The sequence below is a fragment of the Bombina bombina genome, chromosome 4 (genome assembly GCF_027579735.1).
Source record: "Bombina bombina isolate aBomBom1 chromosome 4, aBomBom1.pri, whole genome shotgun sequence".
In the NCBI taxonomy this organism is placed as follows: domain Eukaryota; kingdom Metazoa; phylum Chordata; class Amphibia; order Anura; family Bombinatoridae; genus Bombina; species Bombina bombina.
The window spans coordinates 690,810,707-690,838,088 of NC_069502.1; the positions used below are offsets into that span (position 1 = coordinate 690,810,707).

Consider the following 27,382-nt stretch of genomic DNA (forward strand, 5'->3'; position numbering starts at 1 on the left):
TTATGAGGTTTGCAATCTTTGATAAGGAAGCTAAAGGGTCATTCAAGTCCAAATTAAACTTTCATGATTCAGGTAGGGCATGCAATTTTAAGCAACTTTCCAATTTACTTTTATCATAAAATTTACTTTGTATTCTTGGTATTTTTTGTTGAAAGCTAAACCTATGTAGGCTCATAAACTGATTTCTAAGCTGTTGAAGGGGCGCCTCTTATATCAGTGCATTTTGACAGTATTTCACAGTTAGACGGTGCTAGTTCATGTGTGTCATATAGGTAACATTGTGCCCACGCTCATGTATTTGTTTATGAGTCAGCCGTGATTGGCTAAAATGCAAATCTGTCAAAAGAACTGAGATAAGGGGGCAGTCTGCAAAGGCTTAGATACAAGGTAATCACAGAGGTAAACGTATATTAATATAACAGTGTTGGTTATGTAAAACTTATGAATGCGTAATAAAGGGATTATCTATCTTTTTAAACAATAACAATTTTTGAAGTAGATTGTCCCTTTAAATGTTGCATGTGTTTGGCAGTTTAGAATGTTCTTGCTATTCAGTTTATAGTAATATATAACTTATTGTTTGGTTTACATGGTTGGTCAGGCCTTGACTTAATTCCAGTTTAGGTTGATTCTTAAAAAAAAAACAAAAAAAAACAAAAAACATTGGTGCGTTTGGGTTTGTGTCCCAATGATTTAAAGGTCACATTCGTTCAGAACTGGGGTTGGATGAACATGTGATTTAGAAAGTGAGGAAATGGGATTTTAAACATTTTTGTTATGGTCATCCAAATTTACCTTAATTTGTATTATAGTTGTTTCGTAGGATCATTAAAGATTTGTATTGTTGGACATGCATATGTAAACTGGGCCTGTAGTGCATCAGCAGTGAAATAAAGAAGGGCTTCAATGGGGTTTTCCAGGTTTAGAGTTTCATGTTCATGGTTTGGAGAGAGATTACTCAAATTATGTTAAAATCACTTTATTTACAATAAGTTGTTGAAAAGCACTTCTTACATCAGGGATACTAGTGACTTCATTGAAAAACTAAAGAATTAACCATTAGAAAATATAAAATGTATCCTATATACCCTTGATGTAAGCAGTTTGTACACAGTAATAAACCATGAAAGTGGCATAGGAGCAAGTATCTTGGCACTGAGAAATTCAACTCTCTACAATGAAATACAGATACAATTCTTTGAAAATTTATTGAAAATAGTATTATACAACAATTATTTTTTGTTTCAGGATGAGTGGTACTTGCAGACAAGAGGTACGGCCATGGGGTCCAATATACACCAATATGCTTATGAGCAGAGTTGAAGAGAAATTTGTATATGAAAACAGTTTGTTCTTGAAATATGGAGCGTCATGGTGGCACTTCATAGATGACATATTTGGCGTATGGTGTGGCGACGTTGGTACCCTATTGGCATTTGTGGAACAATTGATCAAGCAGTTAACAACCTGAAATTTACACTCACTTTTAGCGAAGAGAAAGTGGTGTTTCTGGATACAGTTCTATATAAGAATGAAAATACCTGTAGTCTTAAAGTTGATATACACAGGAAATAGACAGATAGAAATACCTTGTAAAGGTATGAAAGCTTTCATCACAGTGCCCTGAGGAATTCGCTCCCTTGTAGTCAACTTAATAGGGTGAAAAGAATAGTCAATGAGAATTCCTTAGTGGACTGTAGATTAAAGGAAATGGGAGACAAATTTAAACAGAGGGGTTACCCCACGAAATTAATTGAGAGTGAAATTGAAAAAGTTAAAAATGATGATGGAATGATTATTACTAAAAATAAGCAGGACACTCAACAGAGGGTAGTATGTGTTACCCAATATAATCCCAAAAGTAAAGAAATTAGTAATATAATTTCCAAACATTGGCATATCTTAAAGAATTGTAGTTCTAGTATTGAGTCCTTTAAAAAAAAAAAAACTATGATGGCATACCGTAGGGTCCCCAATTTAAGTGACATGTTGGTAAGAAACGATTTGGACTCTAAAAAGAGTCAGAGATTTATTACAAGTAAAAGATATGGAACTTTCCCATGTTTGAATTGTGCTAGCTGCAATGCAGTTATTAAAGGGGCAGACTTTCAGCATCCACAAACTGGTAAGAAGTTTGGCATAAGAAATCATTACACGTGTGACGCATCCTATGTCGTACCTCATTAAGTGCCCATGTTGTAAAGTATATATTGTCAAGACGATAAGGCAGGCACGAGATAGGATGAGTCAACACAGGTCCAACATCAGATGTGGGGATCAGGAAGCCCCTGTATCATGTCGTTTTTTAGAGGCAGGCCACAACATTAGCCAAATGAGGTGGCAAATTATTGATGGTGTGGATAGGCTAAGAAGGGGTGGTAACAAAGAGCTAATATTAAAGCAAAAGGAGTCCTTTTGGATACATAAACTAGATGCATTATTGCCAAAAGGAGTCAATAGATAGCTTGATCTAAATGTATTTCTATAGTGTGTATAAATTATATAACCAAAGAGTAGTGATCAGGTTAAATGTTCTATCTTTAAATGTACATAGGTAAATGTTTTATTGTTTTTAATTTCACATATAAACTCATTGTAACAATATGATATGTAACCACTAGGTGGCATGAGTATTGAATGAGTGGTTCTCAACCAAAGTGACCTCAAAGCCCGGTAAATTTTAGCTGGACATGTCCAGGGCCCGGTAGTTTTATATATATATATATATATATATATATATATATATATTTATATTTATAGTAAGCAGCAGGGATTTGCCCTATCAGTAACTAAGCAGTTCAGTGTGGGTTTAGTGGGGGCCCTGGAGTGGGGGGGTCCTGCCGAGGGTCTGTCGCTGTGAGGGCCATGGAGTGTGAGGTCAGGCCCTGGAGGTTGGGGGCCCTTTCTTTGGCCCTTAATGTTGGAGGTCCTGGCTCTGGAGGTTGATGGGCCTGTTGGGATTAGGGCAGGGAGGCTACCATGTTCATTTGCATAAATTTGAATACATTTGGGTCAGTGTAAAACAGTTTTCCTGGGGCCTTGATTGGTCTCAGTCTGCCCCTGGTGTGCAGTTGGGTAAGAGTGTGCAGTGGGGGAATGACAGGTCAGGGCCCACCAGCAGGGCTATCACGGACCGGTACTGGGCCACGGCCCGGCTGTTGAGAAACCAGGGGTTAATGTGAAGGCCTATAAGTGCATCTAACAGATGAGGCTCATTAGCATGATTAAGGGATATTCTCCCGAAACGTTGCTGTAACACTTTTGTACCTCCATGGGAGAAGAAGCTGAATACATTTTGTTATACGGAAGGTGTTGTGGAGTTGTTTGTTTGCTGGAGTTATAGGGGTTAACAGTCCCCCTTTTTTCCATGTGCACCTGAATTTTTACCTGGGTGCTGTACACTTCTCTTGGATACATATTATTTACAATAAGTAGTAAATGTGGGGTATTTACCTCAGAAAGAGTTAGTGAGATTGACTAAATGGGATTTAAGTTGTTTAGTTTGTTTATTCCCTTTAATTTAAGACGTATGGTTGGATATGGTTCTGTGGCTTGTCTGGAGGGCAGCATAAAATCAAAATAGGTTGAAGAATAGTAGAAGGAAAGGCAACAAGTTGGTGGGTGACTTTATACTGCAGATAAAGGATGGGTCATTCATCAATCGGATTTAGAAGATGTGGGAGAATTTGAATTTTATTTGAGGAACAGGGTTCATCTGAATTAGATTGGATATAGGGTGTTCCTCTTAGGATTGTAAGAAAGTCTTCAATGAGTATTGGATGAGATGGTGGGTTACATGGCTAAATTGTAAGAATGTGAAGAGCCTTCCCAAGTAATGGGACTATGGGAGAGCTTTGTGGATCTCCTTTTGGGCACTGGAGTGGTGGTAAAATGGATGGTACTAGGTATCACTGAAAGACTAAAAAAACAGATTTGTGTTGTACATAAAAAAATACCTCTCAACATTTCCCTGGAGGCTTTCCTGGACAAGAGGGTAAAGTGACTTATAAGCAGTGTCTTAACAGTATTTTGTGGGCACTGGGCAGAGCAGCAACAAGAGGAACTGGCCAGTGGGTGGAGCCTGTTGTATCATAAATGGGGTTGGTAGGGACTAACATCATGCATGGCTAACTATAGTTGTGTACAAGTTTATATTTGGTTTTATGTCTGTGTGTATATATATACACACACACACAAATGACTGTGCATTCACGAATTATCACAAATTTAAAAATATATATGTGTTTGTGTGTATTTGAAATATTTTCATAAAAATGGAACGTATCCAGTGGTCATTTTAAACCATAGATTGTTATGTATTTATTATTTAAATATTTCTAATTTTAGTACTAAAAGAATGGGGTATGTGTGGGTTGTGTGTTTACCATCAAAATGTAGATGATTTGTAGGTCGAAACAACTTTTTGGGGACAGGGGTCTTTCATTGCGAGTCTGACAATCTATAGTTTTCAGATGTCTGTCAGTATCTACATTCACCATGGTAACATTAATTTGTACAGTGAGATAGACCATGCTTTCTCTCCCATGCACACCTCCTGCAGGCTGTCGTCTCTGCTCCAGCAGCTAGTCACAGTATCCAGTTCCAGGGGGCAGTGCCAGCTTAGAGACACGTATAGGCCGAGCCTCCCCGCCCTCCATCTGTCAGGTGCCGGTGTTTCCTAGATGGAGGAACTGTAAAAGTGACATCCGGGTTTTTCAGGAGAAATAAGGCCGCAACCGGATCTGAACTGACTTCTCTCTTCATTACCTGTCAGAGCCTTAGGCAAGATGGCCAGAACCTGACTTTACCAGTAAAGGCTGGGCCGGGGAGGGAGGGATATGGCTGGGGACGGCAAGAAGAAGCAAGTGCGTTTTGCCCGTGCGGTAGAAGAGGATGAAGCAGCTGACGAAGAAGAGGAGGACACACTGTTTGAGAAGAGACCGGTGGGGTTAAGGCGAGGGCTAGTTGAGGAAGAGCAGGGCCACGGAGCTGCGTTGGATGATGAGGTGCGGCTGGCGCCCAGTGGAAGGAGGAGAGATGTGGGCCGCAGGGAGACATGTATGACCGGGGAGTACCGATGGTGTTCCACAACCGTCCTGTGCGCGGCCTTCCTGGGGCTGGTAAGAATACAACTTCGACACCAAATATATATTTGTTTTCCTGGTCATCAAGCGTGTGAGTGCGATACCGTGACTGCCCCCCTGAGTTTGTAAGTGCCAGTGTGTCACTTATGCTTGAATGGGCATGTTATTCAGTAACAGTTCCCTGTGAGTGTGTATATGATAGTGACACTTACCTTTACGTGTGTATACGGTAGTAACACCTATCCCTTGTGTTTATGTTGGTGGGATATCAGTGTAACAATTTCCCTCTGTATATACCAGAGTGTGACAGGGCATAGCTGTTAAATCCCACTGTCAGTATGATACAGTTTAAGGTTCCCTCAGTTAGTCTATCAAATCTCTTTGAGTGGCTGTGTACATGGGTGACATTTTGAGCATGGTGAGGTGACACTTATTCTTGATTGTGTTTATTGTAATATGGCATTGCATCACTTCACCCAGAGTGCTGATGTTTAACTGTGACACTTATCCTTAAGTGCAGTGTGTATATGTTAGTGTGACATCAGTGTAACCCATCATCACCCCGTGTGCATGTGGCAGAATGAGACTGAGACAGAGCTGTCAAGTCACTGTGATTCTATAAGATGTTTTACCAGTATTATATTATTTAATGGCTATTTTTACCTTTGGAACTATGTATCCCATTAAGGGGATTTCACTAATATTCTTTATGGGAAAGTGAGAAACTTAGAATATAGTGCTCAGTAAAATAAGCTAGTGATTCCTCTCCATGCCACATGGATTTGAGAATCTAGCTGTTAATGTTTGCATGTCAGCATGACACTTATTTTTGAACATGTATAAGTTATTGTGAGTTTTCACCCTTTTTGTATATTACAGAATGTGACTGAGAATTCAATGTAAATAACAAGGCCATACAAGCCACATAGGGGGGGGATACACTGGGAGTCTAAATGTGCTCCTCGTCCCACTTTTACTTAAACTGACATTTTACACTAGATTTTTCTTTGCATAAATGATCCATTTATATAGCCTATTTGTGAGAGTTTTTGTAAACAGTGTATAGTTTTGTTTATTTTTTAATAACATTGTGATGATTTTCAGACTGGTAAACAAGCCCCACAGTGTTAGATGTAAACCTGTGTTTACAGGCTCCTGCTGGCTCCTTTTTATGTTATTTGTCTTTTCATATGCAGGGAATTGGGGGAGGGGGCTGTCTGCGCTTCTTGTTTTTTCAGTACTTTTCACTTAGTGTCCCAATCCACCTAATCAAAAGTGCTAAACTGTGAGCTTTTATATAAGGTGTTTTTAAAAAAAAAAAGTTTTATACTGGAATTTTAGATCAGTATCTGTGCATATTCATCTTTATAGTAGTGTCTATTACATGCAGTTATATGGAATTTGGTGTGCACTGTCCCTTTAAATGCCCTAATGTCTACGTTTGTATGCAAAGGTTTGTCCACCTCTGACCAAATAACATTTAATTTTCTCTGTAACAACCTCTGTCGTGAACAAACATAAACTCCATATATTTCTGAAATGTTAATACACTGTTACTATAAATTTGCTGAATTTAATAGATAGTAAAAAATAAATCGTAAATTTTGCATGTGTAAAAGCTTGGTCATTCTTAAAGTCTGTACTTAGTTACGCCATCTTTGGCAGAAATCGCACCGTCAAACACTTTTGTAGTCGGCTAACATTCTTTTTATTCTTGCTTTGGGAATATTTTCACATTTTTCCTTGCATACTACTTCTGTTCAGAAATATTTTAAGTTTTTGCACATGCACTTAGTGCTTGTGATCAACCCAAAGAGTTTCAATAATGTTAAAGTTTGGGGACCACAGAAGCCTTTCTACAATCTTATTCTTTTGTGTCCTAAAGTTTATTCAAATTCTATGTATTTGCTTCCAGGGTTTGTTGTTGATATTTAGAAGAATACATTCTTCCCTTAAACTTTATAATATTTTCAGTGCCACTTGCAGCCAACATTCAAGCATAATAAAATTGCCAAGGTGTTCTGGTCTTTAAATGATTATTATTTTCTCTCCAAATGTACCTTTTGGTGATTGTAGCCAAAGCACTTAAAGTGAAGGTCAAGTTTGATGAATCAGTGCCCGGTTTTTAAAAACCCTATTAAAACAGGGGCACTTTCATTCATCAAACTTTACATTAAACTTGTTTTGTTAAAATACTTGCCTTTTAATCTTGAAAGCTGCTCCAGAGATGTCCCCCTCCTGCTGCTCGTCACTTCATATGTCAGCAATGACGAATATGGCATCCTCCAATCATGGCTTCCCCCCAGGGGAATCATTGCCTGAGGCAACGCCGTGATTGGAGGAAGCCAGATTTGTCAGTTTTGACATATGAAGAGGCTTGCTACGGGCAGGGGAAGCGCTGGAGTGGCTTTCAAGATTAAAAGGTAAGTATTTTAACAAAACGAGTGAAATGTAAAGTTTGATGAATGAAAGTGCCCCTGTTTTTAATAGGGTTTTTAAAAACCCGGCACTAATTCATCAAACTTGACATTTACTTTAATTTACTTCATCACACAGCAGCATTTGGTTCCAAAAGGCCTCTGGCTTATCTATGTGTTGTGTTGCATAGCATACATCAGATATTCTTTTTAGATGAGATTGCACATAAAGTTTCTTTCTGTTTGCCCTTCCATGAAAACTATGTTTGTTTAAGCATCTCTTCCCAGTGTGCTTTTGGGTTTTTTTTTTCTTGCTTTTATGACCAGTATACAAGCTTCTATTTCTTAATGACAATTTGGACAGTGGAAACTGTAAGAAGGAAGCATTTTAGATATCTTATTATAACCTTCACTGATCCTCAGTCAGCTGCTTAGTGGAGGCTATGGTTGTTCAGTGTAACCACAACACGCTGAGAGGTTCCAAGAGTCAGAGACTTTGCTCTGGAACTGTCACCATTCGATTTAGATCAAGGCCTAATGATTCAATAATGTAACTTAAAGGGACACTCAAGTCAAAATTAAACTGTCATGACTCGGAGCATGCAATTTTAAACAACTTTTCATTTTACTTGAATTAACAAAATGTGCACAGTCTTTTTTTTCTTTTTCTATTTACACTCTGAGTCACCAGCTCCTACTGAGCATGTGCAAGATTTCACAGAATTTACTTATCTTCATTTGTGATAGGCTGATGGCTGTGTCACATGATACAGGAGGAAAGTAGACATAACTGAAATTTGTCAGAAAAAAAATCTTATACTCATTTTCCAAGTGCTATTGCATTGTCTTTTTATCATTTTGCATTTGTTGATTATGCAAATCTACTGTATTTACTTGTCCTTTTAAGGTTCTGTTGCACATGTCCAATTTACTGTTTTATTTTTCCAATTAGTTAAGCTCAGGAAATAAATAGGAACTGTTAACAATCATTTACATAAATGTTTGGTGTTAGTTCACTACAGTGGCTGGCTGTGATAACTTATTTTGTTCTTAGAAGACCAACAAATGTTTTTTGTGTACTCCTGCTCGCACGTTAACTCAGCTAGACTTCAGCTTTTTTGCGTGCATATTACAAGTTGAAAGCAAAAAGGTTTTGTAGGAGTGCTAACCCGACTAGTGCAAAAAGCCGAACTTAGAATATCGTGACCCCGTTAAAGTATTCCCACATAGACTTCAATAAAGTGTGAAAAGTGGGGGAAAAAACATACTCGCGTGTAGACACTATCACGTTTAACCAAGTGTGCTGACCCAGCATGAAGTATTAATTTTTCACATTCCAATGTTCTTCACATAGCAGGATATGTTCTATCTATCTATCATCTAAATTTTGTAGAGTACAGTTGTTAGGTTTACCTCAAAATACTCATGAAGGTTTTATAGCTTGTTAAAGTTTTAAAAATGCAGCTAAATGTATTTTATTTATAGAAATACTGATAATTTAAAGGTACAGTATGTGACATTGCCAACAGTCGGCAAATGGGAAAGAGATGGGTGTGTTTCGCTGCCAAAGCAACCATCTTTGTTATCAGTCCAACAATGATACATTTTTTTAAGAAGTATTTTTTTGCAAACATGCACCTAATTCCAAAATGCTTCTATGAAATTTTTCTGAAATGCATTTCATTGAACATGTCAAATTTAGCACATTCTACATCATTCTATATACTATACATCACTTCACAATGCTATATAAGCACATTTGCTCAATATAAAGGTTTTACTTGCAAAGAGTATCAACCAGATGAATCTCTGATAGTATTCACAAGCACACCTGAAGGTGGGATAGTTTGGTATAGAAGTCCATTTAAAATGGACAGTAAACACTTTGCAGTTACAAGACATTTCTGTTGTCTTGCTATTGAATGACACACCAGCCAAGTCTAAACATTTTTATAACAAATTAACATTCTTTTTACTGCAGTTGTTTTTCAATAACCAAACTCCGCCTGTTTGTTTTATTTAGAGGAGTCAATCTAGGCTTTAGTCTCCAGACAACTAGGCTATCCATAATATTAGTACAAAATGCATTGTTTTGCAGTTGTTAATAGTTAAAGGGACATCCAATCAAAATTTAAATGCACATAGATTAATTATATCTTTGAATTGAAACATATTTGCAATATACATGTATTGTCAAAAATGCTTCAAGTAAAAGTTGTCAGTGTTTTATTGTTAACATTTTTTTTCTCTGCACGTGCATGTGAAGCATAGCTAGATATTCTCAGTGCACCAGCATTTTAAATACTGCAGCTGCTTAGGGCACCAGTGGGGCTTGTATCATGTCACACTTTAACCAATTGAGTCATTACCACATTGTACAAGCACCTTAGGCTTTTTGAGCAAAGTGCTGGTGCTCGGTTCATACTTACAGTATCTCACAAAAGTGAGTACACCCCTCACATTTTTGTAAATATTTTATTATCTTTACATGTGACAACACTGAAGAAATGACACTTTGCTACAATGTAAAGTAGTGAGTGTACAGCCTGTATAACAGTGTAAATTTGCTGTCCCCTCAAAATAACTCAACACACAGCCATTAATGTCTAAATCCCTGGCAACAAAAGTGAGTACACCCCTAAGTGGAAATGTCCAAATAGGGCCCAAAGTGTCAATATTTCTTTTACAAGATACGAGTCCACGGATTTCATCCTTACTTGTGGTATTTAACCTCCTGCTAGCAGGAAGTGGTAAAGAGCACCACAGCAGAGCTGTATATATAGCTCCTCCCTTCCCTCCACCTCCAGTCATTCTCTTTGCCTGTGTTAGTGATAGTAAGAGGTAAAGTGAGGTGTTAGTTTAGATTCTTCAATCAATAAGTTTGTTTTATTTTAAAATGGTGCCAGTGAGTACTATTTTTCTCAGGGGGAAATCGTCAGTCTATTGCTTCCCAAAAGGAGTGGAGACATCTTATTTTCTGCCATGATGTTGATGATCTTAGCAAACATTATCTAAGATCCATGATGGTTCCCAGCATACACTATATGAAGGATTGGTGTACCTGGGATCCCTATATTCTGATTGCCAAAGTATGTAAAAATTTCTTTGACTTATGCAAGGGCTGGACGCTGGGAGCTGCGGTTGGTTTCATAGAGGGCACATGGCTAAAAAAAAATTATGTCGACATGTTTTGTGTATACTTGCGACCCATGCGGGTCTTGTTCAGTTTAGTGTTACGCCGACGGTGGGTGGGGCCTGGCCTATTTTCGCGCGCTCAGGACGCGCACTTTCATCCAGGTCGCATAAGAGGCAGCATCTGGGGCTCCGGTGGGGCCTAAATTGTATCGGCCTTAGAAGTGTTTTAAGGCTATCCGACAACAGCTGTGTCTTCCAGGGGCAGGTAGGCGCCACAGCAGAGCTGTGGCGTGGTGCAGGAGGCCAATCTCAGTTAATACATAAATAACTGTTAAAAATCAATATTTTATTGTGTATTTCAGATCTAAAGCAAGTGGATTCAATACTGAGAGTTTTTTGGGCACAGGAAATTAATTTTATTGCCACAAACACGTTTTTTGAACATATCAGAAAAATAGTTGCGCTTTTTTAAATTTAAAGGCGCAGTACAGTTTTTGTTACATTATCATTTTTACCTATAATTTGAACTCGGAGCTCAATATTTAAGCAGAGAATGACTATTGTTATTATTGCTAGTCTGTCTAACATGTCTGACACTGAGGAGGAAACTCCTTGTTCTATGTGTTTAGATGCCACTGTGGAACGCCCTCTAACTTTTTGTCCCTCGTGTACTGAGAGGGCCTTAAAATGTAAAGCACAGATTTTATGTAAAGAAAATGTGTCTAAAGATGATTCTCAGTCTGAGGAGAATCAGGGTATACCGCTAACTTCTCCCCAAGCGTCACAACCTTTAACGCCCACCCAAGCGACGCCTGGTTCTTCAACCGCGTCTAATTCCTTTACTCTGCAGGATATGGCTGCAGTTATGTCAACTACCCTTAGAGAGGTATTATCTAAGTTGCCAGTGCTACAGGGTAAACGCAGTAGGACAGAAGTCAATGTGAATACTGAGTCCTCTAATGCTTTATTAGCTATTTCTGATGTACCCTCACCGGGATCTGATTTGGGGGTCAGGGAACTTCTGTCTGAGGGGGAACTTTCCGATTCGGGAATTGCGTTACCTCAGACAGACTCGGACGTCATGTCCTTTAGATTTAAGCTTGAACACCTCCGCCTGTTACTTCAGGAGGTTTTAGCGACTCTGGATGACTGTGACTCTATTGTGGTACCACCAGAGAAATTGTGTAAAATGGACAAATACTTAGAGGTACCTGCTTACACTGATGTTTTTCCGGTTCCTAAGAGAATCTCTGAGATTATTAAGAGGGAATGGGACAGAGTTCTCACCCTCGCCTAATTTCAAGAAGATGTATCCCATATCTGACACTGTTCGTGACTCGTGGCAAACAGTCCCTAAGGTGGAAGGAGCTATATCTACCCTGGCGAAGCGTACAACTATTCCTATTGAGGACAGTTGTGCTTTTAAAGACCCTATGGATACAAAATTGGAGGGTCTTCTAAAGAAATTGTTTATTCATCAGGGTTTCCTCTTAAAACCAACGGCCTGCATTGTTCCAGTTACCACTGCGACGGCCTTCTGGTTTGATGCTTTAGAAGAGTCTCTTAAGACTGAGACTCCTTTAGAGCATATCTTAGATAGAATTAAGGCTCTTAAGCTGGCTAATTCTTTTATTACAGATGCCGCCTTTCAGATTGCTAAATTGGTGGCTAAGAATGCCGGATTTGCTACTTTAGCGCATAGAGCGTTATGGTTAAAAGCTTGGTCTGCTGATGTGTCATCTAAGTCAAAGCTTTTGGCTATTCCTTTTAAGGGGAAAACCCTATTCGGGCCTGACTTGAAGGAGATGATTTCTGACATTACGGGAGGTAAGGGTCATATCCTACCTCAGGATAGAACTGCTAAACTGAGGGGTAATTTTGCCCAGACCAAGTCCGTCTGGAGACCCAACCAGACTTGGAACAAGGGTAAACAACCCAAGAAGCCCGCTGCTGCTTCCAAAACAGCATGAAGGGGCGGCCCCCGATCCGGGACCGGATCTCGTAGGGGGCAGACTCTCTCTCTTTGCCCAGGCTTGGGTAAGAGATGTTCAGGATCCTTGGACACTGGAGATCGTGTCCCAAGGGTATCAGCTGGAATTCAAAAGTTCTCTCCCAAGTGGGAGGTTTCTTCTTTCACGATTGTCTGTAGACCGGACAAAAAGAGAGGCGCTCTAAGGTTGTGTAAAAGACCTCTCTACTATGGGAGTAATTTGTCCTGTTCCAAGACTGGAACAGGGACAGGGGTTTTACTCAAATCTTTTCGTGGTTCCCCAAAAAAGAGGGCACATTTTGACCCATTTTAGATCTAAAGAGTCTAAACAAGTTTCTCAGAGTCCCATCCTTCAAAATGGAGACTATTCGAACAATTCTGCCATTGATCCAGGAGGGTCAATATATGACTACCGTGGACTTAAAGGATGCATACCTTCATATTCCTATCCACAAGGATCATCATCTGTTCCTAAGGTTTGCCTTCCTGGACAAACATTTTCAGTTCGTGGCTCTTCCCTTCGGGTTGGCCACAGCACCCAGGATCTTCACAAAGGTTCTAGGGTCCCTTCTGGCAGTTCTCATCCCACGGGGTATTGCGGTGGTGCCTTATCTGGACGATATCCTGATCCAGGCGTTGTCTTATCTGACAAAGTCTCATACAGACATGGTTCTGTCCTTTCTGAGGACTCACGGGTGGTAGGGGAATCTAGAAAAGAGTTCATTAATTCCACAAACCAAGGTTTCCTTCTTGGGAACTCTAATAGATTCCATATCCATGAAAATTTTCTTGAAGGAGGTCAGAAAGCTAAAGATTCTGAATACATGCCGAGCCCTTCAGTCCAATCCTCGGCCATCAGTGGCCCAGTGCATGGAGGTAATTGGATTGATGGTGGCGGCGATGGACATCATTCCGTTTGCTCGATTTCATCTCAGACCACTACAGCTGAGTATGCTCAGGCAGTGGAATGGAGATTATGCAAATTTGTCTCCTCAGATAGATCTGGATCAGGAGACAAGAGACTCTCTTCTTTGGTGGATGTTGCCGGATCATCTGTCCCAAGGGACGTGTTTCCGCAGACCTTCATGGGTGATAGTGACAACGGACGCCAGTTTTCTATTCAATGCGCTTCAGGCGTGGCCTCTGTTGGCTTCGGCCAAATTCATCCGCTTTCAGTCGGACAACATCATGACTGTGGCTTACATCAATCATCAGGGAGGAACAAGAAGTTCCTTAGCGATGACAGAAGTATCCAAGATAATTCGGTGGGCGGAAGCTCACTCTTGTTATCTGTCAGCTATCTACATCCCAGGAGTGGACAACTGGGAAGCGGACTTTTTAAGCAGACAGACGTTTCATCCGAGGGAGTGGGAACTCCATCAGGAGGTCTTTGCCATTCTGATCCTCAGATGGGGCAGGCCGGAATTGGATCTGATGGCGTCTCGTCAGAATGTCAAGCTCCCGAGATACAGATCCAGATCAAGGGATCCTCAGGCCGAACTGATAGATGCCTTGGTCGTTCAACCTAGCTTATGTGTTTCCACCGTTTGCTCTCCTTCCCCGGGTGATTGCTCGGATCAAACAGGAGAGGGCTTCAGTAATTCTAATCGCGCCTGCGTGGCCTCGCAGGACTTGGTATGCCGATCTAGTGGACATGTCCTCTCTGCCACCGTGGAAGCTTCCATTGAGGCAGGACCTTCTCATTCAGGGACCTTTTCAACACCCCAATCTAGTTTCTCTGCAGCTGACTGCTTGGAGATTGAACGCTTGATTTTATCTAAGCGGGGGTTCTCTGATTCGGTTATTGATACTTTGATTCAGGCACGTAAGCCTGTTACTAGAAAGATCTACCATAAGATATGGCACAAATATCTTTATTGGTGCGAATCCAAGGGCTACTCATGGAGTAGAGTTAGGATTCCCAGAATTCTGTCTTTTCTCCAAGAAGGATTGGAGAAAGGGTTATCAGCAAGTTCCTTAAAGGGACAAATATCTGCTTTATCCATTTTATTACACAAACGTTTGGCAGAGGTTCCATAGATATTAAGTTGTTATCTTGGAAACTTTAAGTTTTTGTTTTTGGTTTCTATTTCTTCTGCTCGTAGAGTTTCTGAGCTTTCAGCGTTACAATGTGACTCGCCTTATCTTATCTTCCATTCTGATAAGGTGGTTTTACGTACCAAACCTGGATTCCTCCCTAAGGTTGTTTCTAATAAGAATAGTAATCAGGAAATTGTTGTTCCTTCTCTATGTCCTAATCCTTCTTCTAAGAAGGAGCGTCTGTTGCATAACTTGGACGTGGTCCGTGCCCTGAAGTTTTACTTGCAGGCGACTAAGGATTTTCGTCAATCATCTTCATTATTTGCTGTTTTTTCTGGAAGGCGTAAGGGCCAGAAAGCTACGGCTACCTCTCTTTCTTTTTGGCTGAAGAGTATCATCCGTCTCGCATTTGAGACTTCTGGACAGCAGCCTGCTGATCGAATTCCGGCTCATTCCACTAGGGCTGTGGCTTCCTCATGGGCATTTAAAAACGATGCTACTGTTGAACAGATTTGCAAAGCTGCAACTTGGTCGTCTCTTCATACTTTTTTAAAATTTTACAAATTTGATTCTTTTGCTTCTTCTGAGGCTGGTTTTGGGAGAAAGGTTCTTCAAGCAGTAGTGCCTTCCGTTTAGGTCCCTGTCTTGTCCCTCCCGTTTCATCCGTGTCCTGTTGCTTTGGTATTGTATCCCACAAGTAAGGGAGAAATCCGTGGACTCATCGTATCTTGTAAAAGAAAAGGAAATTTATGCTTACCTGATTAAATTTATTTATTTTACGATACGACGAGTCCACGGCCCACCCTGTCATTTTTCAAGACAGTTATGTACTTATTTTTATAAACTTCAGTCACCTCTGCACCTTTTGGCTTTTCCTTTCTCTTCCTAACTTCGGTCGAATGACTGGAGGTGGAGTGAAGAGAGGAGCTATATATACAGCTCTGCTGTGGTGCTCTTTGCCACTTCCTGCTAGCAGGAGGTTAAATCCTACAAGTAAGGATGAAATCCGTGGACTCGTCATATCGTAAAAGAAATAAATTTATCAGGTAAGCATAAATTTCCTTTTTGTGTGGCCACCATTATTTTCCAGCACTACCTTAACCCTCTTGGGCATGGAGTTCACCAGAGCTTCACAAATTGCCATTGGAGTCCTCTTCCACTCCTCTATGACGACATAACGGAACTGGGGGATGTAAGAGACCTTGCGCTACCCCACCTTCCGTTTGAGGATCTCCATGCCCAAGAGGATTAAGGCGGTGCTGGAAAAGAATGGTGGCCACACAAAATATTGACACTTTGAGCCCAATTTGGACATTTCCACTTAGGGTTGTACTCACTTTTGTTGCCAACGGTTTAGAAATTAATGGCTGTGTGTTATTTTGAGGGGACAGCAAATTTACACTGTTATACAGGCTGTACACTCACTACTTTACGTTGTAGCAAAGTGTCATTTCTTCAATGTTGTCACATGAAAAGATATAATAAAATATTTATAAAAATGTGAGGGGTGTACTCACTTTTGTGGGATACTGTGTGTGTGCACATTAGTGCATTTCAGTTTTGTTAAAGCATATTTGCTAGAAATGTGCATTGTTCAAATTTTTGGTTTGGATAAATCTTTTGTTCCAAAATTTTGAACCCATTAAAAAATCGTCCGACTTTCGTTAAGTATTTCATTAGTTTCAGATGTTAAACAAAATTTGTTAAACAAATTAAATGCCTAAGTTAATTTAAAAAAAACAGCAACAACCCTACCTACAACTATTTAACTCCTAAACCACCACATTGCAACCTCTACTCTATTAATCCCCTAACTGCTAACCCCTAAATCCCTTATGTTAAAAAAAAAAAAGCACCTAAAAAATAAAAAAAACCTGTACTAAAACTATAGTACCCATACAAATAAAAAAGCCCCTTAAGTACCCCCCATAAAAACCTCTATCCTAAAATTAAACTAACACTAAACCCCAAGTTTTACTACTCACCAGCCGTGAGCCGTAGGGGTCCTCTTCTTTTCTTGATCTGGGGGCAGTGGGTCCTCGGTGGTGGTGCTCTCACTGGCAGTGGTCCTCGGCTCCTCATCTTCATGCTGTCCCTGCAGCACACTGAGCCTTGAATGCCAGTTTCATTCTTTTTATATGGGTGTCCTTCCATGGCAGTTCTATTAGTTGATTTCAAAATCGATTTCAGGGACAGTAAAATAAAGATGAGCATGACATTTCAAACAACTTTGCAATTTACCCTTCAATTTATTTTTATTGAGGATATATAAGTACCCAAAAGTAGAGTGCAAAACAGACGAGTTTCATAAGCATCAACTCATATACCATAGTAAATGACAGAAGTGCAAAAAAGAAAAAACAATCATACTGTAATGCAAGCAATAATAGTATGAAGTACAATATAGGTACATTAAAATGCGTGGAGGGTAGCATGATAAATAATGACAGGGAGAAGGCTGAGGTACTAAACCAGCTTTTTCTTCAGTATACACGAGAGGAACCATTGGATGATAATTTGGAACAAAATAGAACATGCCAGTCCATACCATTAACCGGGTTATGTTTAGAGGATATCATGGGGAAAACTGGATAATAGTAAGGTAAATAAAACTCCAGGCCCAGATGGAATACACCCAAGGGTGTTAAGGGAACTTAGTACTGTTATAGACAAACCTCTACTCTTAATTTTGCAAGACTCCATTATTCTCAGGCATGGAACCCCAGGATTGGCGTAAAGCTGATGTGGTGCCACTCTTCAAAAAGGGAAGCAGGGATGATCCAGGAAGCTATAGACCAGTTAGTCTGACATCAATAGTGGGGAAGATATTTGAAGGGATTATAAGGGATTATATTGATGAGCATATTCATGTAATCAAGATTATAAATTCTAATCAGCATGGTTTTAGGAGAAATAATGTCAAACTAATCTAATTAGATTCTACGAGGAAGTAAGTAAAAATATAGATAATGGAGAATCAGTTGATGTGATATACTTAGATTTTGGAAAGGCATTTGATACAGTGCCACATGAGAGATTAATACACAAAATTAAAGGGACTGGGAATAGCTGAAAATGTTAGCTCATGGATAAAAAATAACTAATTAAAAGATAGGGAGCAACGAATAGTAGTGAATGGATCATACTCAGATTGGACAAAGGTAATCAGTGGAATCCCCCAGGGACCAGTACTGGGCCCTGTTTTTTTTTAAATATTTTTATAAATGACTTGGAGCAAGGATTAAATAGCGACATCTCTATTTTTGCAGATGATACTAAGTTTAGTAAGGTCATTAGGTCAGAGCAGGATGGACTTTCATTACAAAGGGATCTGCAAAAATTAGAAGTATGGGCAGGTAAATGGAAAGTGAGATTTAATACGGGAAAATGCAAGGTTCTACATTTTGGAAGTAAAAATAAGCAGGCAATGTATTTTTTAAATGGGACAAGACTTAGCCAAACACAGGAGGAAAGGGATTTGGGAGTAGTAATAGATAACAAGCTAAAGACGGGTGCACAATGCAGGGCAGCGGCTTCAAAGGCTAATAAGATACTAGCATGTATTAAGAGGCATTGATTCAAGGGAGGAAAGCATAATTCTGTCACTATATTAAGCCCTGGTAAGACCTCACCTTGAGTATGGAGTGCAGTTCTGGGGACAGATCACAAAAAAAGATATTGCAGAACTAGAAAAAGTTCAGAGAAGGGCCACAAAGCTAATAAGGGGATTGGAGAATTTAACCTATGAGGAGAGGCTAGCTAAACTGGGTCTGCTTTCTTTAGAAAAAAGGCACTTGAGAGGTGACATGATTACTTTATATAAATATATTCAAGGCCCATATACAGAGATGGTAGAAACTCTGTTTATTCAAAGAAAATTGTTTCTGACAAGAGGTCACAATTTAAGGTTGGAGGAAAGGAGGTTTAATCTCCTGCAATACTGTAAGAGCAATAAAATTGTGGAACTCATTACCAAAGGAGGTAGTGAATGCCAATACCCTACTTACATTTAAAAATAGTCTGGATATATTTCTGTATATAAAGTAAGTATTTTAGATTTGTATAGGTTGAACTTGATGGAATTCGGTCTTTTTTCAACCTTATCTACTATGTATGAAGCCTTACAGGATATCATAGGTTAGACTTGCCAATATGCAACTAGATATAATCTGTCCTTAAGGACTATATTATCCCTTTTTATATTTGCACTCCTCAAACTAGTGAGGCCACTCTTGAGCCTCTGCAATCTGAAAAAATACTATGCGAAGGAGGAGAACAAAGCTGTCAATAATAATGGTAATATGATTAGCTAAGATATATAATGGAATGATTACCCACAGTGATAAAAAGAGGCTTTCAGACGGGGGGTGTCGGAGTCCAATATAGATGATATAATGCTGAAAACAATCTGTCATTTTCTATCACAAATGGGTCACCAGCAAGGTGATATTATGCAGATAATTATGTAAAGTTGAAGCAACAAGCTATAGTGTGTCTTATCATGGTCGCTGCCTGGAATCCCCCCCCCCTGTTATCAATTTTGCATAGTTCCCTAACCCTTGGTATCCTTTGTTAAAGAGTAAGATGAGCTCAGGATCGTACACGTCTTTAGCCATTTAGCAGTAATGTTAGCAACATTTTTGCAGTGCTGAAAATACTGCTGCAAGAGAGTTTAGTTGTGTGCATGTGTCTTAAGCATTTTATATCAGCCTACATAGGTTTACTCTTCAACAGAAGACCAAGGGTACAAAGCAAATTTGATAATAGAGCATGCATTTCAAACAACTATCCAAGCTTATTTTTGGTTTTGCTGTCCATTTAAATGGCCAGTCTACACTAAAATTGTTAATGTTAAAAAGATAGATAGCACCTTTACTACCCATTCCCCAGCCTTGCACAACCAACATTAAAGGGACAGTCTACAATAGAATTTTTATTGTTATAAAAGATAGATAATCCCATTATTACCCATTCCCCAGTTTTGCATAACCAACAGTGTTATATTAATATACTTTTTACCTTTGTGATTACCTTGTGTCTAAGCATCTTTTGACAGCCTCCTGATCACATGACTTTTTATTTATTATCTATTGACTTGCATTTAGTACTGTGTTGTGCTAACTCTTAAATAACTCCTGCGTGAACACAATGTTATCTATATGGTCCACATGAACTAGCAGTCTCCTGTTGTGAAAAGCTAATACAAAAACATGTGATAAGAGGCTGTCTATAGTGGCTTAGAAACTTAGAGGTTTAAATGTAATAAAGTATATTAATATATCAATGTTGTTTGTGCAAAGCTGGGGAATGGTTAGTAAAGTCATTATCTATCTTTTTAAACAATAACAATCCCCCCCCCCCCTTTTTGTGGTACTATATTTTGGTGCAATATAATTTGCATTTACGATTTGAATATTTGTATCTACATTATATGAGGGTTGACATTCACATTGAGTGCAGTGATTAAATCTGACATAGATGTTCTATATTGGTCCAAAAGAGTCTTTAGTGTAGATGCACCTTTGACGTATTCAAATATTTATACGATCATGTTTTGAATATTTATGATATTTTATGTGTAATAGGCAACTATTTTAGGTCTCTACAATATCAAATATTACATTTTTTGAGTGCTATAATGAGTACAAATTCATTAGTCTAGGGTGTTTGTTGTTTTTTTCAACCCCTGGCATTTTTTTTAAAATATTATTTATATATATATATATATATATATATATATATATATATATATATATATATATATATATATATATATATATATATATATATATATATATATATATATATATATATATATATATATATATATATATATATATATATATATATATAATATATTTTTTTTTTTTTTTTTTGTGTGTATGATTAGTGTATGTGTACTCATACCGCACTGTGAGGAATTGTGTTTATTTTGTATGGTTGACATAGTAACCACACTGCCAACACCTGATTGGTTGATCAGGGTTTAAATTGTCCACACATGTGAGGGAGATTATACCTATGATTAAGTGCCGCTGGGTACGAAACATGTAAGGTTTCCTCCTCCTCCACCTTTTGTTTGCAACATGAGTGTTGTTATTTTAGAGAATTTTTGAATAAAGAATGACTTTTTAACTTTTATCCTGGAGTGCCGCCTGTCCTTCTCTACATTGTATTCTGGTCTGCTCAAACCTATTTTTGTGCTGGCACCGCTCCAACACGGACCTATTACTCACTTTCAGGATTCTGGAAAAGATAATTTGTTCTGCCGTGTGACGTGGGCTGAGCGACGCTGCACCTCTTTCACTACTCTATCTTTTTAAACAATAACAATTTTAGTGTAGACTGTCCCTTTAACAATGAAACCTCTAAATTACTGCCTGTTTCAAAGCCAGTACAGACAGCCTATTATCACATGCTTTTTTAATTTGCTTTTCACAACAGGAGACTGCTAGTTCATGTGGGCCATATAGATAACATTGTGCTCACTCACTACCGGGGAGTTATTTAATTGTTAGCACAACACAGTATTAAATGCAAGTCAATAAATAATAGTCATATGATCAGGAGGCTGTCAGAAGATGACAGCCCCCAGATACAAGGTAATCACAGAGGTATAAAGTGTATTAATATAATAACTGTGTTGGTTATGCAAAACTGGGGAATGGGTAATAAAGGGATTATCTATCTTTTAAAACCATAACAATTCTGGTGTAGACTGTTCCTTTAAGCTAACAAAGCAAAAGTGTAACAGCATTATAAAAAATAAAGTGTTATCCTAACCTGCATGGTACATCTGTAGGGAATTAACACAACTGCTGTATAGTGTGTGTGTGAGAGAGTTAAAACCTTTGAAACTTTTTTTTTTATGTGCTGAAAACGACACAAATTGTCATTAAACTTTTCTTTTATTAGGGAATGGCTATTGCTGTACTTGGACCCACGTTTCCTGATTTGGCTATGAATGTAGACAGTAGCGTCGCTAACATTTCCTACATTTTCGTGGGTCGGTCCTCAGGATATCTTGGTGGTTCTGTCATTGGCGGAATCCTTTTTGACTGTATGAATCATCACCTCCTTCTGGGTAAGTAGTTTAACTTCTGTACTTGTATGTTATCAAGAACTTGCCTATGCTTATTTATGTGTTTTTCCAATTATTTCATCATAACATTGCTTTAAATGGATGTTATAGCTTTATTTTGTACTTTAAAGGGATATGAAACCCCCCAAAAAATATTTTGTGATTAAGACAATTTAAAAAAAAATAATTCCATTTTTCTTCATTCGCATGAATGAAGTAGAAGGTTGTTTAAAACGGCATGCTCTATCTGAAACAAACAAAAAAGTTTTGGGTTTCATGTCCCTTTTAAATAAAATTATGAGTATTACCTAACAAAAAAAAACAAACAGAATAGGAAGTCCCTGTTTATAAGTGGATACTGAGGATCTCAAAATAACCAATGCTAGTGAAGCCAGTTGTAGTGAGGACCAGATTGCCATAAGGTTAATGATTTAATTCCTTAACGACCAGCGCCATATGTGTTCTGGGCTGTTGGTGCAACTGTGCTATTTCTGCATACCTGAGGAGAAATGCAGAAATAGTATAAGGAAGGACACCCCAGGCTAGTGAATGCAAAGACAGGGAGGGAGTCCATGTGATCCCATGCCTGTCAGTGGGTTGCCTCCATTTATGAGATACACTCTGATCACAGAGTGTATCTCATGCTGCTGCTGGAAGCCTGGTCGTGAGGCTATCCAGCAGCAGTACAGGAACTGTAAAAAAATTAGTGTATACAATCACTGCGACAATTACTGACAATTACTGGGTTCCTCAGGAGTGAGGCAGTTCAGTGATGCACAAAACGTTGGCCTATGGTCATGTAGTCACTGTGACCGCCATCCATAGTGATTACATGTCAAAAACAACAAGCCATTGTTTAGTATTGACTTGTCTTGACCCCTCCCCTTCTATCTCAGTGAACACATACAGTAAAAAAAAAAAAGGGGTAAAATGTATTTTTAGTTTTTTTTATGTATTTTTATTTTTAACACATTTTATTTTAATAAGATTTTATTTAATTTTTTTTTTTTTTTTTTAATCATTTTTTTTTATTTATATAAAGTGTTTTGTTTTTTGTGGGGTTTTTACCCCTAAATTGTATTTTCTGTCCTTGGCAATAAAAGGGTTAAATATGTGTTGCAGTACCTCTAGATAAATACCCTGGGGTGTCTAAATTCTACAAATATGTACTTTTGTTTAGCAGTTTTGAATTAGGTGACCGCTATTTAGTTTACATTTTTTTTAGCAAACTGGGGTACTGGCTGACAGTACCCAAAATGGAGTCAAATGGGTAGAGGGGGGAGGGTTAGAGAGCTGTTTGGGGGGATGAGGGAGGTTGGGGGCTTAGGGGGGATCCAACACTGCAAAAAAAAAAATAATAATAAATATATATATATATATATATATATATATATATATATATATATATATATATATATATATATATATATATATATATATATATATATATACATACATACACCTGTTTGTTGGGGGTCATGGAGGGATCAGGTAGTGAGATATTTTGGTTTGGAGGCTGATCTCTACACTAAAGCTAAGATTAACCATACAAGCTACCTAATTAACCCCTTAACTGCTGGGCATAATACAAGTGTGGTGCACAGCAGCATTTAGCGGCCTTCTAATTACCAAAAAGCAACGCCAAAGCCATAATTGTCTATTTCTGAACAAAGGGGATCCCAGAGAAGCATTTACAACCATTTCTGCCATAATTGCACAAACTGTTTGTAACATAATAATAATATATATATATTTTTTTTATTATTTGATCGCTGGTGGCATGAAATATACCAAAATGGGCCTAGATCAATACTTTGGGTTGTCTACTACACTACAGCTAAAATTAACCCTTCAAGCTACCTAATTAACCCCTTCACTGCTGGGCATAATAGGAGTGTGGTGCGCAGCGGCATTTAGCGGCCTTCTGATTACCAAATAGTAATGCCAAAACCATAAATGTCTATTTCTGAAGAAAGGGGATCCCAGAAAAGCATTTACAACCATTTGTGCCATAATTGCACAAGCTGTTTGTAAATATTTTCAGTGAGAAACCTAAAGTTTGGCGGTGAAATGGTGGCATGAAATATACCAAAATGGGCCTAGATCAATACTTTGGGTTGTCTACTAAAAAAAAAAATATATACATGTGACGGGATATTCATGGATTTCTGACAGATATCAGTGTTTTAATGTAACTATCGCTAATTTTGAGAGAAAAAATGGTTTGGAAATAGCAAAGTGCTACTTGTACTTATTGCCCTATAACTTGCAAAGAACATGTAAACATTGGGTATTTCTAAACTCAGGACAAAATTTAGCATGGGTATGTTTTGGTGGTTGTAGATGTGTAACAGTTTTTGGGGGTCAAAGTTAGACAAAGTGCTTTTTTGTTTTTGCTTTTTTTTCTCATTTTTTCATCATATTTTATAAAACATTTTATATAGTAAATTATAAGATATGATGAAAATAATGATATGTTTAGAAAGCCCATTTAATGGCGAGAAAAACAGTATATAATATGTGTGGGTACAGTAAATAACTAAGGAAAATTACAGCTAAGCACAAACACCACAGAAATGTAAAAATAGCCCTGGTCCTTAAGGGAAGGAAATTGGAAAGTGCTGTGGTCGCTAATGGGTTAAACCAATAATTCCATCTTTGTAGTATTTGGTCTATATTTACTATAAAGTACATGGAAACATAGATATATGGGATATTCCTAAAAACAGGACAACATAATTTATTTGGAGGTATTTTTCTTTAGCTACATTAGTGTTTTAGAAATGGTTATAAAGATAACTGCAAATTTTCAGTATTTAAATTCCTATTTGTTATTTTACATATTCATATAGGGTATTAATAGAAAGTCATTTTTGTCTGCTAAAAAAATGGTGTATAATATATGTATGGGTGCACTTAACAAGAGAGGAGACAATTGAGGTGAAACCAATACTGAGGAAAAATGCCCAAATTGCTTGTGCCATTTAAGCACAGGAAACTGGGAAAAGCATTGTTCCTTAAGGGGTTAATGTCAAATTTGCATTTAAAATGTTTGGAATGAGGGGAGGAGGACCCAGCATAACTAATACTTCTGTCCCAATCGGGTTGGCCGTTGTTCAGTAATTTTTTTTATGTAAAATTAGATTCAACATTCAGTGGTAGACAATTTGGGGAACATTTGTTTAGTCATTTCAATGTAATTTCACGAATGAAAGCAGATAAGTTAAAAAAAATTTTAAGCATACATTTCTTTCTAATGGCAGTGAGAGTCCATGAATTAATTACCTATGGGAAATACTTCACATGGCCACCAGGATGAGGCAAAGACACTCCAAACAAAGCAATAAGTATCCCTCCCACTTACCCTACCCTCCCAGTAGTTATTTGCTTTGTGTCATGGAGATTGGCAGAGAAAGGTGCTCTGCTGAAGATTCTGATTTTATGGTCCACATTAGATCAGTTTCCTGCAAGAGAGGGCAAAACGAGTTGGTAGTAGCATTTTGGTGAAGTTTAGCTGCTGGATGTCGCAGGGGGAGTTCCCAGGCCTCCTTCCAGTACATTTATGCTATCCTCTCACATAGGTAACCAGTGTTAGTTACACTGCTTTCCTTTTTCCACAGGTCCCTGTCAGTTTAAAGTTATGGTAAACCCTAGCGTTTGCAAAACGCTAGGATTTACCAGTGGAACAAATAAAGGGGATTTTCAGACATGAAGTATAAAATACTTCATGCTGGCAGTTCCTTTATTTGTTTGAAGTGTTAACCGCACTGAGCTCCTCAGCCCACGGTAAAAAGCTATTTTGCTGAGAGGTGACATTTCCACCTCTTAGCCAATAACCGTGCGGGTACAGCTGGTTATTTACCTAAGGTTGTTTTCTACTTCTAACATCAATCAGGAAATTGTTGTTCTGTCCTTTTTGTCCCAATCCGTCTTCCTCTAAGGAGAGGTTGCTGCATAATCAGGATGTGGTTAGAGCATTAAATTTCTACCTTCATGCTACCAGGGAATTCCGTCAGTCTCCTTCCTTATTTATCCTGCATTTTGGTAAGCTCAAGGGTCAAAAGGCCACTCCTGTTACTTTATCCTTCTGGATCAGGAGTTTAATTCACGTGTCATATATTGAAGCGGGCCAGCATCCTTTATTCCCAATTACGGCCCATTGCCTTCTTAATATAAGGAGAGTCCACGGCTTCATTCCTTACTGTTGGGAAATACTGAACCTGGCCACCAGGAGGAGGCAAAGACAACCTAGCCAAAGGCTTAAATACCTCCCCCACTTCCCTCATCCCCCAGTCATTCTTTGCCTTTCGTCACAGGAGGATGGCAGAGAAGTGTCGGAAGATTTCGGAGTTGTTCCTCAGGAGGGATATATGCCTTTTGTTATGGAACTGTAGTTTTAAGTAGTCTTGTCAACCTCTCAGTGAGTGCATTGACGAAAGTTAGATTCTGGAGATGCAGGGAGAGTCTTTCTGCGAACCCATCCAGACTGCCTGCTAACAGCTCCAACCAGTGTTGACGGGTTTCACTGTCTGCTTTCTTCACTCAAGTCCATGTCAGGAGCAATGCTACAAGACTGTCAAACTTGAGAGGCTGTGTTTCTGTTCCATAGCACGGATTCTGGCGTGATCGTTTCAATTTTTACTTATGTTGAAATTGCTAAAGACAGGGTCACAGTGTGACTCCTTTTATAGAATCGTGGGTTAATATCTCCTGAGGGAGGTTATTGAACAGTGGGGATTAATCAAATGCGTTTCCTTTGATTTATGCTGCTTTATGTGTGAGATTTATTTTGGGCTCATAGACTGTTATGCGTTAACGGAACATACAGGTGTTTTACTTTCACTTTGAACGCTGCGCAGCTTGTAGCTTGGCACGCTTTTTCTCATGGCAGGGACAGTCCTGCCTTGCGCACCACGTGACGGGGGTGGTCACACTTTCATTTTCTCTTTCCTGACCGAGCTTGCTGTCGGAGAGGTCGCTTCTTCTCTGGTTTCCTGGGTCTAGGAGGTGGTGAGTGCCCCAGTCATTGGGGGTATAAAGGTGCCGTTTTTGTGAGAAATAAAAAAGTGCATTTATTTGTATCCTATTGTTGTTAGCGTAAGATATGGAGGATCCTGATATGCTTGAGGGTACTCCCTCTTAACTATGTTCCATATGCATCAACAAGGTTATTATGTCTAACAAGGTTAATCCCTTTAGTACGACTGAGCCGTGCATCTCTGAGGACTCGCCGTCCCGTGAGGTGCATACCCATCAATCATCTCCATTGTCACATGCAGATTCCCGTAGCACTCCTGATCCTCCATCTGGAGGGAGCCTTTTACCATCAGACTTTACCGCCCAGTAAAGTAAAGACGGCGGTGTCTGAGGCCCTTAGTGCTCTACCTTGCCCTGCTAAGCAAAAGTTTAAACATAGCTCTCTGGTCCAGGGGACATCAAGTGATTTACTTGATTTGTCTGCTTTTCAAGTATCCCAGGATGGGTCACACTCTGAGTCTTCAGAGGGTGAAATTTCTAGATCGGAGTCTATATTTAGGCCTCCGTCTGCGGAGGAGCCAGCTTTTAGATTTAAAATTGAACACCTACGTTTTCTTCTAAAGGAGGTTCTGTCGACATTGGCGGTTCCAGAGGTCAA

The 27,382-nt window shown here is 38.8% G+C and overlaps 1 protein-coding gene across 1 annotated transcript in view; it reads left to right on the forward strand.

The window, feature by feature from the left end:
• The first annotated feature begins 4,620 nt into the window (after window positions 1-4,620).
• The window catches only part of MFSD4B (major facilitator superfamily domain containing 4B), a 45,155-nt gene continuing 22,393 nt past the window's right edge, over window positions 4,621-27,382 (forward strand). The window contains exons 1-2 of the mRNA XM_053710864.1: window positions 4,621-5,120; window positions 21,582-21,750. Of these exons, the coding sequence (XP_053566839.1) occupies window positions 4,839-5,120; window positions 21,582-21,750 (451 nt within the window). The 5' untranslated portion in view covers window positions 4,621-4,838. The remainder of the gene's footprint in view (window positions 5,121-21,581; window positions 21,751-27,382) is intronic.